At 53.5% G+C, this 15,277-nt stretch overlaps 2 protein-coding genes across 2 annotated transcripts in view; one reads left to right on the forward strand and one right to left on the reverse strand.

The window, feature by feature from the left end:
- Nucleotides 1-164, reverse strand: part of GDF7 (growth differentiation factor 7) — a 4,160-nt gene extending 3,996 nt beyond the window's left edge. Inside the window, exon 1 of the mRNA XM_029938567.1 lies at nt 4-164. Within this exon, the coding sequence (XP_029794427.1) occupies nt 4-164 (161 nt within the window). The remainder of the gene's footprint in view (nt 1-3) is intronic.
- An 85-nt stretch (nt 165-249) lies between these two features.
- The window catches only part of HS1BP3 (HCLS1 binding protein 3), a 45,903-nt gene continuing 30,875 nt past the window's right edge, over nt 250-15,277 (forward strand). The window contains exons 1-2 of the mRNA XM_029938568.1: nt 250-785; nt 1,116-1,137. Of these exons, the coding sequence (XP_029794428.1) occupies nt 250-785; nt 1,116-1,137 (558 nt within the window). The remainder of the gene's footprint in view (nt 786-1,115; nt 1,138-15,277) is intronic.

A 15,277-nucleotide genomic window follows, 5' to 3' on the forward strand; every position in this document is an offset into this window, starting at 1 on the left:
GGGGCGAGGGTCCGCCCGCCGCCGCCGCCGCCGCCGTCGCCCCCCGGACTCCCGCCCGGCCCTGCCCCCGCCGCTCGCAGCACGGCGGCCGCTTCGAGCCCGTCGCGGGGGCGGCAGGCGCTCAGCAGCCAGAGGCACAGCGCGGCGGCCGCGCTCAGGTCCATGGGCTCCGTGGGCCAGGCGGGCGGGCGGCGCGGGCTCCGTGGCTCCGGGAAGTCCCCCGGCGCCTTTTGAACATAGTGTTTAATAATGGGGGAAGTGTGCGCAGCAAGTCGCGGCCCCCACCTCCTCTCCCACCCCACCCCCGCCCAACGCCCGGAGCAGCGCCCCCTGCTGAACACTGGCGTGGCAGCGCCGCGCCCCCCACTCCGGCCTAACGCGGAGTCCGGGACAGGAGCCTCCTCCCGGCGCTGTGGCGCTTCGCCCCCATTCTCGCCTTGCGAGTGTTACCCGCCCGAGGCTCCCGCCACAAACCGGGGCCCCGCCTCCCTTCCCCGAGGCGGTGCGACCCCCGCTGCCCACGCCGCCCCCGAGCCAAATGCGCCCTCGGGAGTTAGAGGCTCCGAGGCGTCGCGCGTACCCGCCCAGCTTCGTCCCCACTCCCCTGCGGAGAAGCACCCGCCCCCCGCCCGCTCCAATTCCTTGAGTGCCTGGGACGCCAGAGGTGGGGTCGCAGAAGGACTCGGCCCCGCCGGTCAGTGCCGCGACCTCGGGGCCAGGGCGCACAGAGAGGCCACCAGGGCGCACGGGGGCCACCAGGGCGCGCAGGCAGTGCTGCCACCGAGGTGCATTTTTCATCACCGGTTCGAGGGTTGCCCAGCCCGACACAGCCTCCGAAGACCAGAGCGCGCGGCCAGAGCAGGGGAGGGAACCCGTAGGGAAGAGAGGGCTAGGCTGGAAGAGCAGGCCGGAAGACAGATGGACGTGGACCGACAATTGGAAAGCAACGGTTTGCGCTCAGAACATGCGCTTAAGCCGGAGCCAAGCCCTCAGAGGAGCGCAGGAATTACCGAGGCAGCCCCGGGGTAATGTGGGGAGTCCGGCGCGGGAGCAGCGCCCCGAGTTCATTTGTGCAGCGAAAGTGATGACCTTCCGCCGGCCGTCTTGGGGTGCAGGCCAAGGGAAACGGGCTACCGGGTATGTTGGGGCGCGGCCAGAAGCAGGGAGGGCGGGCAGCAGAGAGCCCCAGGCTGGCGCCTCCGTACTTCTCTGGCCGCGGTTATGGGTGATGGGCGGAGGGAACGGCAGGCGGCCGCGGCGCGCCGCACCCTGAGCTCACTCGGGCGGGGTAGGGAGCTCGGCGACGTCTGTTGATCCGCTCAGCCCCAGCGTGGAAACTCCAGCGGATGGACGAGGTCTTCTTGGTAGGCAGATGGAGGACCTGAGCCGGACGGACCCTTAAAGCCGCGCAGACGCGTGCTTTCTCCTTTAAGTTTTCATTTGCTACCAAACTTGAAACCTAGACGGGGTCGGTGCGTCATGGTCACTTTGGGTTGATCAGCGTCAGCACGATGCCACAGGACCCAAAGCCGAGTGAGTCCCAAGTCTCTCCCGGTTGCGCCACGCTGACCCACGGTAGAAGCCCAGCCCAGGGAGTTCCCCGGCACCAACCATTTGTTTGTTTGGTCCCAAAGGAGCCACTCAGTGATCATGCTGAACACCGCGGAGACGCCGCGCCTGCTCATCTTGGCACTTTGGTCCGCTCATCACCCCCGGAGACGGGTGGGAGCAGGAGGGGAGGTCTGGCGAGGGGCCACTCCTCTGTGACCCCAGGCCCACCAGGTAGCAGAGGAGGAAGGCCTGAGATTACTGTAGGAAGGTGTGGTTGAGATGGGAGGGGTCGGGATGACAAGGGTGGCACCCTGCTTTGGGGACCGGGGATGGAGTGTCAGCAACAAGCAAGGCCTTGGCCACAGGTCTCCCTCTCTGTCTGGCATTGGTACAAAGTGGCTCTGCAGAAACTAAGGCAACTATCTGGCAGAGCCTCCCCCTGGAGACACTGGTCAGGCTCTTGCAGCCCAGCCAGGGGCCCCTTGGCCCTTGCCAGTGCTGGGTCCCTGCTGTCTTTCTAGCTCCTTTCCCCCTACACATGAGCAATCTTTGATTATGATTTGTATAAATACCCTGGGAACCCTGGGCTGGGCTCAGTAGTGCAAGCTCTAAGCCTGGCCTTGACCTCGTAAGAGCAAGGAGAGAATGGGAAGGTGCTGGCACAGACTTGGCAGAGCCCATGCTGAATGAACACGTTTTGATCTTAGGAGTCTTCTGCCCTGCAGCTGCCTTTGGGCTCCAGAATTCGTATTCCTGAATTCTTGATGTCCCTGTGGAAGCAGACCACTTAGCTGCTTTGAGGCCAAATTTCCTCATCCGTAAAATGGGAGGATTCTCACCTCCGGGAGTGTTGTGTGTGGCCAGGATAACAGGCTGACACAGATGAGGCTCGGTAGCCTTGCCCCCCCACTCTCCCTGCCCCTGGTCTGTCCTGGGGCCCACGGGTGATGGTGGCTCACAGAGAATTGGCTCACAGGCACTGGGACGCTCTGGGAAAAGACTGCCCACCAGCTGTTTGTTCTTGAGCCAGGACTTAACCGCTCTCACCTGCGTTTCTTGTCAATCATTCATTCATCCCCCAATTCATTCCTTCCTTCCTGTAAATACTTACAGCCAGTTGCCTTCTATGCGTTGTAGATTCAGCAATGCGCAGGATAGACACATGGAAAGCCAGGGCTGGGGGCGGGGGAGCCTTTTTATCAGCAGAGGGCGCACTAGAGCTGAGCCCAGAGAGGAGGCAGGCATGGGGACGCTTGAGCCACGCCTCCAAGTCTGGCTCAGTCTCCTTACCCTGAAATAGTGACAGTAACCATCTGTTCTCTGAATCATGGGCACCATGCCAACTGCTTAACACACCTCCTGTTACTTCATTCCTGCCATCTATACCCTGTGAGGTAGGTATTATTGTTCCCATTTTATAGACAAAGAAAGTGGAGTTACAAAGCAAGTCCACACCTTGTGCAGGATCACCTGGTGAATGACAGAGCCTGGAGTCACCGGCTATTTTTACCCAACCCTTGGCTGCCCACAGGGGAAGTAGGAGTGTGAAGGCTTGGTCTGTAACACCCTCCCCAACTCCAGTGAAGAGGCACAGTGTCCTGCCTTTCCTCTCTAGCTCTCTGGAAAATTCTTGGCAGAGAATGAACTCTCAGGTCATGTCTAGGTGAAGACCTTGAAGGCACCCCCCTGGGGACACCTTCTCGCCCCGGCTGCCAGCCTGGAGCTCACAATGTCTGCCATTGAGCACGTTCTGTCATCAGCAGCAGCAGGGCCTGCCTGCAGCTCCAGAAGCCACAGGGCTCAGAGCAGGACGGGCTACCAGGAGCATGTGGTCCAACAATTAAGTTTCCATGATGTGACCCGATGGCTTCACAAGTCAGGCCTGCATCCAGGGCTTAACCTGAACCCAGTCTCTGGATGCCCTGGGCCCATGAATCAGTATCCATCTGGAATGAAGATGGTGCCCTCCCTGAGGATGGAGAAATGTGAGGCCGGGGGTTTCTGGTCCTCCCTCCCTGACTCCGTAAGGCTGAGGCCTCTGAGAGCAGGTGGCCCTTGTTGGGCCCGAGATGCCAGGCAGGCCCAGGCTGACTTGGGGCTTCCTCCTGGGGGGTGCAGGGGGCCTTTGGTAGATGCTCCAGGTGGGAGAACTGGAAGTTGTGTTCTTCGTGCTGCTTTTGAAGGGAGTTTCCTCTGTCCTCTGTGTTGCCCCAGACGTCACTGGGAAGCGGCTGCCGAGGACCTGACACCAGTGCAGGAAGTTCAGAGAGGGCTGGCAGAAGACCCTTTCACTGTTCATCAGTGTGGTGACCACCCCCCTGGCCCCCAGCACTCCAGACTCCAGCGGTTACCATCTCAGAGAGAGGGGCTGGACTGGCTCCGTAGTGGGGGCGGGGGGGGGGGCAAGGAGAGGATGAAAGCAGCCTGGTGGCGGGCTCACGTTTATCGACTCGACTCGGGTGGAGAGGAATGGTCCCCACACTCGGACCTCCAGACCCTTCCCTTGGAGAGCACTTTGCTGCTCATCCGTTCCCTGCAGAAGCTGTCTGCTTGCTCAGAGCACCAGGACTCTGACCAGGTCGTGGAATCCCAGGATCTAAAGGGACATTTTGGGTTATTTGGGCCAGCTTGGCACAGCATGCCTGAATCATGACAAACTGCTACCCGGCTGTCTTGCGTGCCTGTAGAGATGGGGAGCCCCATACCCCACACAGCCTTCTCATAGCCCTGAGCGTGAGGAAGTTCTTCATGTGCACCTGTGAGAGCCACAGCATCTCCCAAAAGCACCTTTACACGTCACCTGCAGCATGAGCCTGGCACACTGGGCTGATGCCACTTAGGCCATTACATGTGACCTTGAATAAGGCAGGGGTTAGGTGCCCATCCCCCACCCCTGCACAGTCAAAAATCTGAATATAGCTCTTGACTCCCCCAAAACTTAACTACTCATAGTATACTGTAGACCAGAAGCCTTGCTGATAACATAAACCATCAATAATAAACACATTTTGTATGTTCTATGTATTATAACATGTATTCTAATAAACTGGGGAAAAAACCAAAAGTTATTAAGAAAATCATAAGGAAAAGAACATACATTTAAAGTACAGTCCTGTATTTATCAAAATAAATCCATGTATAAGTGGACCGTGCAGTTCAACCTCTTGTTGTTCAAGGGTCAGCCATTGTCCTGGGTTCTGCCAGATAGAGCCACCTTATAGTCACCTTCAGGGACCAGAAATTGCACCAGCCCCAGCTGCAGCCTGCTCAGCCTGGAGCAAGTGACTCCTGCCACACCAGACACTGGGCCTCCATGCCTGATGACAGGTCCCTTAGAGATGGCCTGCTCCAGGGCTCTGTGGTCCACAAGGAAGCCAAGTCTCTGAGGAAGGAAGTGACCAGCATTGAGCCCTCTGGGATGGCGGGTCCCTCCTGTGATCCTGTGCCTTTGCTGTCCATGCAGCCCAGCAGGTGTCATCCCAGCTGTGCCTCAGGCACCCTGTAGGTGAGGCAGATGAGGGCTCAGGCTCCGCCTGTCCACCCGCTGAGCATTATATTGGCTGTGGTTGGTTGATGCTCCTGAAAGTCTAAAGACCAACTCCAACTCCAGCCCCTAACCTTGGACTGCGTGTCCCTCAGCCCTTCCCGGCAAGTGCACAGTGAGGTCGACAATCAAAGGGCCACAGTGGGTCCAGCTGTGAGAGGTGGAGAGCACGTGGGGGTGGCCCCACTGCCAGAGACCCAGTCAGGAGCCTCCCTCAGTCTGGACCCTTCTCGCCTCTGCTCCTTGAGACTCAGAGCTGGAGAGAGGGTTGGTGCTGAGGAGCCAGGCCCCTGTGTGAGCCTGGGACTCTGCCCCTAGAGAAGGTCTTGCTGGGAAAGTGTGAAGGGAAGATGGTGACAGAGAGGGAGCCGCCTACCGCTGCATCTGGTGCAGCCAAGCTCCCCTCAGTTGGAGATGTACTGCAGTCCTCTCCCCCAGGAAGAGCTGGGATGGGGCTGCCTGCGCTGCAGGTGTGGGAAAATTCCAGCAGGGCTCTGGCTTAGCCCTCTGTCCGATGCCCAGGGCTGGCCTTCCTCAGGCTCCCAGGAATTTCCCATGCTCAACCCAGGGCTGCCTCTCCCCAAGTTGCCGGGCAGCAGCTCCGGCATCCACAGCAAGTAGGTTGCAGCCTGGCCCTGGGGCCACCTGCTCCGCCTGGCCCCTGGGCCCTGGGCTGCTAGGTGGGCGAGGTGGAGGGGACAGAGAAGAGAGTGGGTGGCCTTGTTCCTGGAAGTTCCACGGGGGGGGGACCTCTCAGAGCCCTTCCTTCCCTTAGGAACAAATGGTGAAGGGCTGGTGGACACTGCCATCTGCTGGTCACGGATTATAACAGCATCATAGTAGGGCAGAGCTCTCGCCCGCTCAGATCTACAAAGCCCAGGCCTGCCCTGCCAGGCTGGGGGAAGACCAAGGAGCCCCTGCTCCAGGACCCCTGCAGTTGAACCAGGTTACCTGAAGCTGTGAGGTGTCTGGGAGATGAGGGAACAAGGATCACAGGCCTCCCCTGAGGTCAGGAAAGAGACTACAGTATGGGGTCATGATAAAGACCTGGCTTCCAAACCGGGAAGTGCACTCTGCAGTGCACTAGCTTTGTGACCTCGGTTAAGTTAAGTAACCTGCCACCCTCCACCTCCTCGTGGTAGGGATCCTACCTGTCAGGGTGTGCCAAAGGGTGAAGGAAATAAAGTAGGTAAAATCGTTTCCACAGTGAGTGGCTCAATAGTGGCTTTTATTGTTTTCTGGGCAAGTCTTGTTTTAACCTTTGGAAGGCTAGTGACTTTAACCTATACATCCCAATATCCTCTGTAGGGCCTCTGTCTTTGAGAATTTTCCCTTCTATCAGCCTGCCGTCTCGTGAATATCAGTTGTCTGAATGTCCTGGAGATTTTCTTGGACACCTTTATGGAAAACTAAGGTTAAAAAAAACCAAACTCCTGGAATAAAAAAAAAACAAAACAGCTGCTCTTAGAATGTTCCATGATTGGTAATGCCCCGTCCTTTAATCTGGGTCAGATAGGAGCCCAGGGCTTCTGTTCTAGGCACACATGAGTAGGGGACCATACTGTCTTTGTCTGGGCAGATGGGGGCAGGGCATGGCTCAGGAGTGGCGTTGGAGGAACCAGTTGTGTCCCCCAATCCGGGATGTGAGACCTCGAAGCTATCCCCAAGGATGAGGACATTGGGACCAAAATGTGCCATGGTTTCCACAGCAGAGTGTCCAGTGGGGAAGTACCGCGGGGCTAACCGGGGGACCCAGGGTTAAATGTTGGGTGGCCTCTCTCAGGTCTCTGGCTCACGTGATAAAGACATCTGTGAGATTTGTCTGCAAGAGACAGTCTCTGAGGCTGCTCTGCAGAGAAGGAAGCTGCCTATAAACTTGGCCCTAGGCCATAGCCTCCCCTCCGTGCTCCCCGATTTCCTAGGTAGCTGATCCAACTCCAAATAATACCTTAATTTAAGGCAATGCCCTAGCTCGGTTCTGTCTTCCCAGACTTCCTTCCTGGGTTGGGCAAAAAGTTAGAGGACTCTAATCAAAATGCTTATCGTGATGTTGGGGACACAAATCTTCGAGGGTCAGGGAAACATTGGGAGACAGAATCAAAATCCTCAAAGCCACCAGCAAATCATTGCAAATTAAAAGAACAGAGTGATGCCATTTTTTCTTTACTTCTCACGTTAGTGAAACCCATTATTGGTGAGCAATGGACACGTGGGTGTTCCGTACACCCTTGGCAGGAAGGTGAGTTCATAGATTTTCCAAAAGCAATGTGACAGCACCAACATTTTATTTATTTTATTTATTTTTTTAATGTTTATTTATTTTTGAGAGAGAGACAGAGTGCAAGTCGGGGAGGGACAGAGAGAGAGGGAGACATAGAATCTGAAGCAGGCTCCAGGCTCTGAGCTGTCTAGCACGGAGCCCAACACGGGGCTAGAACCCACTAACCATGAGATCATGACCAGAGCTGAAGTGGGGCGCTTCACCAACGGAGCCACCCAAGCACCCCATGACAGCACCAACATTTTAAAGAAGGAAATCCTTTGACTCTAATTTTTTATGAGTCTACTCACATAGGCAAAAATGAGTATACAAGGATTTTTAAAATAGAAGAAATCGTGGAAATTGGATATTACCAAAAGGGCTTTTAATAGGGCCAAATAAAAAATTATGACACACCCTCACATGGATTGCTCTTCCTCTATTATGAGAATGAGTTAAGGTATGCCTGAATGGCTCAGACGGGTAAGCATCTGGCTCTTGATTTCAGCTCAGGCCATGATTTCACAGTTCACGAGTTCGAGTCCCACATTGGGCTCTATGCTGACAGCGCAAATCCTGCTTATGATTCTCTCTCTTCATCTCTCTCTGCCCCTACCCTGCTCACACTGCACCCCCCCATATCAATAAACTTAAAAAAAGAAAAGAATGAGTTAGATTTTGGTGTGTGACATGAAAGATGCCCTCGATGGATGACACTGAGAGGCCAGGTGGACAGAGTAGAGGAAGAGGAGGGAGCATCCACACCCAAGGTGTGCATCTGCCGCTATCCTTACACTCATCCTCTGTGTCCGAGCCCTATTCTCTCCTCAGGGATCCCTCTCATTTCTTTCTCCATCTAAAATCAGATGCATGGGGTGCCTGGGTCTCTCAGTGGGGTAAGCATCCGCCTTCGGCTCAGGTCATGATCTCATGGTTCATGGGTTTGAGCCCCGCATCAGGCTCTGTGCTGACAGCTAGCTCAGAGCCTGGAGCCTGCTTCAGATTCTGTGTCTCCCTCTCTCTCTGACCCTCCCCTGATTGCACTGTTTCTCTGTGTCTCTCAAAAATAAAAATAAAAAGCATTAAAAAATAAAAAATTTAAAAAAATAAACTAAAATAAAATCAGATGCATGTTTTTTATATCACAAAACAATAAATATGCCTCAGAGAGCTTCATTATTAGATATCCATGTAAAGCAATTCCCATGTAGCACTTGAGGCTGAACTGACAGATCAAGACAACAGAATGGGGAGTCCAGATAACGATGTTTGTGAGTACTTGGCATACGAAATGGTGATAATTCCAGTGAGAAAGGACAAGTTGTTCAAGAAAACTTCCAGTGAATGGTCCTGGTTACTTGGCTAAGTATTTAGGGGGGAAATGACCCTATCTCATGACATAAACCAAAATAAATTCCAAGTGAATCAAAGAATCAATTGTAGGAAATATATCTGGGAAAAAACGTGTGAATATTTACATAGTCTGGGGTAAGGAATACTTACCTAAGTATAACTTCATTGTAGAAACTACCAACAGGAATGTCCAGGTCTGGCTACATTAAAATCTTAAAAGCTACATGCAAAAAATTTAAGAAACAGAACTGACCTTAAGAAATGATCCAGGGGCCCCTGGGTGACTCAATTGGTTTAGCATCGACTCTTGATTTAGGTTCAGGTCATGATCTTACAGTTTGTGAGATCGAGCCCTTTGTCAGGCTCTGTGCTGTCAGTGCAGAGCCTGCTTGGGATTCTCTCTGTCTCTCTTTCTCTCTCTCTCTCCTCCTCTGTTCTCCCCGCCCCCAAATAAATAAATAAACTTAAAAAAAAAAAAAAGAAAATGATTCAACTCAACATCACCAGTCGTGGGAGACGCTAGCATCACATGTCACCTGATGTGATCACATGCCAAACAATGGCGTGCATCCAACCACGAGAAATCCCTAGGCGAATACCAGCTGAGGAGTAGCCTGCACAATTGGATGACAGCATCACGGAAGATGGAAAGGCCTGAGAACCGTAGAATGGAGCCTAAATGCACATGAAATTAAGTAACATGTTAATTACAATGCACGGTCCTCAATTCGATTCTGGATTGGGAGGAGGAGGAAGGGGATGTAAATAAAAATCACTATTGGGACGCCTGAGCACACTGGAATATGACTGTACGTTAGGTAATAGTAATGTATCGATGTCCCGTTGCCTGATAGGACCGCTGCATTGTGGTTATGAAGGAGAACGCTGTCCTCCTAAGAAAGGACGAGCCGAAGTATTTAGAGTGAAGTGTCATGGCGTCTACCACTATTTGGTGTTTCAGGAAAAATGCAGAGAGAGAAAGGATAAAGCCATTTGCTAATGGCACTGTTAACGCCTGTGCAGCTCCTCGCCTGCCCCACCCCCCTCTCCAGGGCTGACCCTCTCCTTGCTGGGAGGACTGAGTCTCTGCTCATCCTCCCTTGAAGGGCGATGCCTCACCAAGGTCAGACCCCTCCTGGGGGAACTCACGACCAAGGACTGACCTAGTCAGTGTGGGGATATTAAGTCCTGCCTCCTCCCGCTCAGTTCAGGAGGACTCGGGGAGCAGGTACCTGAGCCCCTCCTGCCATAGGCTGAGCCTCTGCTGTCACTATGGGCTCAGCCCCCTCTGCCCAGCCCTGCTTCCCCTCCCCCCGCCCCTCCCCTCCCTGGGCGGTCTGTGAGGCTAGGTCAAGGCGGTGTGAACCCTTCCTTTTTCCTGGGAGTTTGAAACTTTTTCAAAATTAGAACTTAGGGGAAAATAAGTTAAAGACACATAGGGATAATACATATCAGAAAAGGTTAGTATCTTTTTATAATGCATTCTTACATATCAATAAGAAAAAGACAAACAGCCCAAACTTTTAAAATGTTTATTTTTTTATTTTTAGAGAGAGTGCATGCGTGCAAGTAGGGGAGAGGCAGAGAGAGAGAGAGAGGAGAGAGAGAGAGAGAGAGAGAGAGAGAGAGAGTGAGAGAGGGAGAATTGCAAGCAGGCTCCATGCTGTCAGTGCAGAGCCTGATGCGGGGCTCGATCCCACAGCCCTGAGATCATGACCTGAGCTGAAATAAAGAGTGGGAGGCTTAACCGACTGAGCCATCCAGGTGCCCTCAACAGCCCAATTTTTAACACACACAAAGGAAATAAACAGGAGCGTTACAAAGAAACATTCTGAAGCCAACAAACTGGTGGAAACATGTTTAACCTCACTAGGAATCAAATAAATGCACTCTCAAAACAAGAAATATCACTTTTCACTTCACAAATTTGAGAGGATGTAAGAAAATGAATCCAGGGCTGGTGTGGGTTTGGGAGGAGGTCTTCACCCAGTCCCCCTGAGGAATGTCTGCTGGCAATTATCAAAGCCACAGAGAAGTTTGTGTCCCTGTGCGTGCGTCCGGGTTCTCCAGACCTCAGAAGTCCCTTTCCTTTACTATCCAGATAGAAAGGCTGGATCTTCTGTGCCCCAAGAGGAGCCTTACAAACAACAGGATCAGGGCTGCCACAGTGCCACCATGTCACAGGGTCCTTCCCTGCCTGGCTGGATGCCCACCCTTCTCTTCAGGAGCTCAGAAGCTTCCAGCAGACAACTCCCAAAGGCTGATTACTTTTTGATGCAAAGAGATTAAGCTCTTGGTCTAACTGCTCTTCTCCCAATATCCCAAGACCCTCCCTTACTCAACAAAGTACAGAGAGACTCACCAAAGTGTTTTCTGACACTAACACAAGCTGCCTCCCACTGTATCTGGCTCACACCAGATAGCTAGCATTCAAAGACCCCCCCCCCCCCCCCGCCCATCTCCCACGGCACACACAGCACTTTTCCATTCCATACCCACAGCATAAGGACTGGGCAAGTCGGGGACAGTATGTCGGCACGTGGCCTCATCCTCAGTAAAAGATTTCAAATGATGGCTTGGGAGGTAATTTAACATGGAAAGGTATGCGCAGGGTGGGAAATGAAAAAGCAAGTTACAAAACAGGACATCCAGTAAGATTTTATATTGTTTCAAAGCTGTACATAGATAGAGAACAAAATGTCAAGAGGGGAAGAGTTGTTACGCCTGGTACAGAAGGAATGAATTTTATTTTATTTTCTATTTGTGTATCCATGTTTTCTGTATTTTTTCTGGATGATATCTGTATGACAGTTCTAGAAAGTCACCCGCTCACCTCCTCTGCTTCAGAATCAAGCTTCTGGAGAAGGGTTCTACACTCACCATCCTACCTTCTCAGTTCCTTCCTGTCCGCCAGCATTGATTCTGGCCCAGGCTTCCCAGAAAGGCACTGTGCATCAATGCCTCCCCCCTGCACGCCCCCGCCCCCTGTCCCCATCCTGAAATATTCTTTTCCTTTGTTCATCCTGGGAGTCCACTCACTTCTTTGGGATAAGTATAAACACTTTGGTGTGCCACAAGGCCCCCCAAACCTCGCCGTCTCACCACCCCTCTGCATGCTCATCTCAGCCCTGAGCACACTGTGCTCTCTGAAGGCACCCTAGCTTTGCACCCTTGGCTAGGACATACTTGATGTCTTCTCTCAAGGATCCTTACCATCCCTCCCACATTGAGTAGTTTTTATTTCAGGCCTTATGTAAGTACTTTACAACTGAACCAATAAGGAATCCATTGCAGAAAACCCCACTTAGACTGGTCTAAGCGTTGTGCAAGGAAAAGTCTTGATGAATCTCAAGAAAGAGTCTAAGGGTTGTATAAGAGTTCAGAAGCCATCAGGTCCCCAGCCTCTTCCATCCTTAATGTGTAGGCCCCAAATTCAGGCTTGTGCCTCATAGTCACGACATGGCTGCTGCCTCTCCAGCATTACATATCCCTTCCAGGCAGAAGACAGGGAAGAAACAAAGAGATTTCTCCTAGCGAGGTAAATCGTCCACAGTGACTTCTGTACAAACAGCCAGAATTGTCACATGCGGTCTTCTAACTGCACGGGAGGCTGGGGCCGTGAGTGTTTTACCTTCCAGCCTCCGTGGCAGTAAAAGTTAAAGAGGAAGGAGTTGTGGATGGCTTTTGTAGCTAATCTACAGTGGTTCTCATACACTTCCTGCCATCCCAGCCATATTTAATCTTATTTCTGCACAGTAGTACTTTGAATGAAAGGCTTCCATTATGCGCATTTGGCGGATGAGAACACCCAAGGTTCAGCAATAACATTTCCGACACCCAGGTGTGGCATGGCTTCCTCTTGGAAGAACTCCTTGTCTGCCCCAGCCCCAGGCGGACTTAGTCATAGGCCCTTCCCTGTGCATCTTCGGCCGCATCCATGTTGACCCCCGTTGTTCCTGAGTGATGTGTGGCCCCACCAAGGAAGCCTGTGTCTCTTACATCCTCAGAGCTCAGCAGGGTCACAGGCCCGTGCCTGGAAGCAGGCGCTGAATAACCAGGGTGGCGGTGGCCTCGCTCCACTTGGGATGCCCAAGCATCTGAAGCATTGCTTCAGAGGACAGAGGCAAGTCAGGCCCCCAGAAGACATGCCCCACCAGAAATGGGCAGTGTCGGTGCACGGTGTGGCCAGAGCCCCGCTCAGACTCCCTGTGAGCTGTGGGCTGCACTGCCCCTGGGGCCCTGAGGGGGGGAGGCTGGCCCCCGGAGCATTCCCCCAGGGCAGTGCGAAGGGAAATTGTAAGATACCCAGCAATGTGGTTTGCATTACTGCAGCTTCAGCCATGGAGGGGGCTCCTTGAGTCAGGCAGGAAGCAGAAAATATCAGATTTAGATCCCACATTCCGTGCATTGTATACAATTATCCACTGGAGCTGCACAGGGGCAAGCAGGACCCGCAGAGACAGAAAGTGGGATGGCTCTCAGGGACGGGGTCTCTCTATCACAGGGAATAGTCACATTCTTGGCAGGAACCCTGGGCCAGGGCGGAGTCTCACTCCCGCAAGGCACTGGTGACCGGCAAGCTGCCAGCTGCAGTGACAGCGGGGGAGTCCCCTTCTTCACAACCCCCCCCCCCCCACCTGTGCTTGGGAAGTAAGTGCTTCCCTAGATCCTCTCGGGCTGTCTGGTCCACAGGCTCAGTGCAGGCTCAGCTCCAGGCAGCTCCAGCAGCTTCTATCCAGCACCACAGCATCAAGGGCTCCAACCCCATGGGACTGAGCTTCCTGTCCACTGAGCAGCCTGCAGGACCGGAACAGAGGCCCAGCTCGGGAGAGAGAGAGAGAGAGAGAGAGAGAGAGAGAGAGAGAGAGAGGTGGGGGGAGAAAGAAAGGAGAGAGAGAGGGAAAGAGAGGAAGGGAGAGAGAGAGAGAAAGAAAGAAAGGAAGAAAGAAAAAGAAAAGAAAAAAGGGGGAGAGAGAGGGAAGAAGGGAGGCAAAAAAAAGGAAGGAAGGAAGAGAGGGAGGAGAAAGGGAGGGAGGAAAGAAGGAGGGAAGGAAAAGGAAGGAAGGGGAAGGAAGGAAGGAAAAGAAAGAGAAAGAAAAGAGAAGAAAAAAAGGAGACAGGGAGTGAGGCAGGCAGAAAAAGGAAGAGAGAAAGAAAGAAAAAGAAAGAAAGAAGAAAGAAATTAAGAAAGAAAGAAAGAAAGAAAGGGAGAAAGGGAAGGAGGAAGGGAGGGAGGAGGGAAAGAGGGAAAAGGAAGGAAGGAAGGAAGGAAAAGAGAGAGAAAGAGTGAATGAATGAATGCATGAAAAGGCCATGAGAAAAAGCAGAGAGTAGTTTTGTGATGGAGTCTGACTACTGGCAGGAACCAAGCAGAATCCTGTCTTTTTAGTTTCTCGACATCAGAGCAGCACAAACACATTGACTAATGTCACTATGTGCCCACCTGGTGTCCACAGAGCTGGAGTTTGTTGATAGGAGAACTGGGGGTTGGGGGTGGGGAAACGAGGCGGTTTCTTCGGGAAAATGCAGTCAAGCAAATGCCTCCCCTCCTCTTCCCAGAGGGAAGGAAGCATCGTGGGAGGGGGTGTCATTAGCAAGGAAGGGTGCCCTGAGACAGGGGTCCGCACCCAGAGAGGGAGGGAGAGTTTTAACAGCTCTATGAAAGGGAAACCTGGAGGTAAGACTCCTCTGATCCTTCTCCCCCAGTCGGCGCCTTGCCCCTGACCCCACTCGCCCCCTTCAGCCTGCATGGATGGCCCAGTCTTAGCAAGAATCCGGTTCAGGCAGTTGACAGACAATCCCCACCCCGCCCCCTCCCCCCGGGATATCCGATCACCCTCCAAATATGATCAGGTCTCCACATCCCCACCTGATGTCTAAGCCTTGGCCTGCCTTCAGCAAGAATCCCGGTTTAGCAAGAAACCCCCTACCCCTGCTGTCTCTCCAGTTTTCCATCCCTGACCCTCATGCAGACCCCTGGCCACCCACCGCTCCTGTCCTTGCTGTGCTGAGCTGGACCTCATTCCCCTGATAGTCCAGAGCCTATCTGCAGGGGTCTCACGAAGTCTTCCATGCGGGGGGCGGGTTTGACAAGGTCAGAACACCTCCTTAGCACGGGACAGAAAAGACAGCTTTGAGAAGCTCTTGTTGGGGAGGCTTCTGGGAGGCCTCGGGAGTCTGCTTCTGCTGCTTTAGATAACGCCCCGCAACCGGGTCTAATTGACCTTGTTCGCTGGGTTGTAAGTTATTTACCTTCTGAAACGGGACATTCTGGGCGCTCTTAAGGGTGAAACAGGCGCCTTGGAGTTACAGACGGGCCTCCTCCGTTTTTCCTTGCGTGCCTCCTGACCGCTGGATTGGCTCAGGACGCTGGTTTGGGCACGGGGTGCGGGGTTGGGTGCGGGACACGTGGAGGGCACAGGGTGGGGGAGCAGCGGGCGTGGCGCAGGTGGAGCCGGGCCTCCCGCAGTCAGTGCTCAGTCAGCGCCCAAAGTTCCAGAAAGGCCAGAAATTTACGGCGGCCACAGGCCGAGCTCGGTGGCCACCAGGGGGCGGGCCGGAGCCGGGGC

The sequence above is a fragment of the Suricata suricatta genome, chromosome 4 (assembly GCF_006229205.1).
Source record: "Suricata suricatta isolate VVHF042 chromosome 4, meerkat_22Aug2017_6uvM2_HiC, whole genome shotgun sequence".
Lineage (NCBI taxonomy): Eukaryota > Metazoa > Chordata > Mammalia > Carnivora > Herpestidae > Suricata > Suricata suricatta.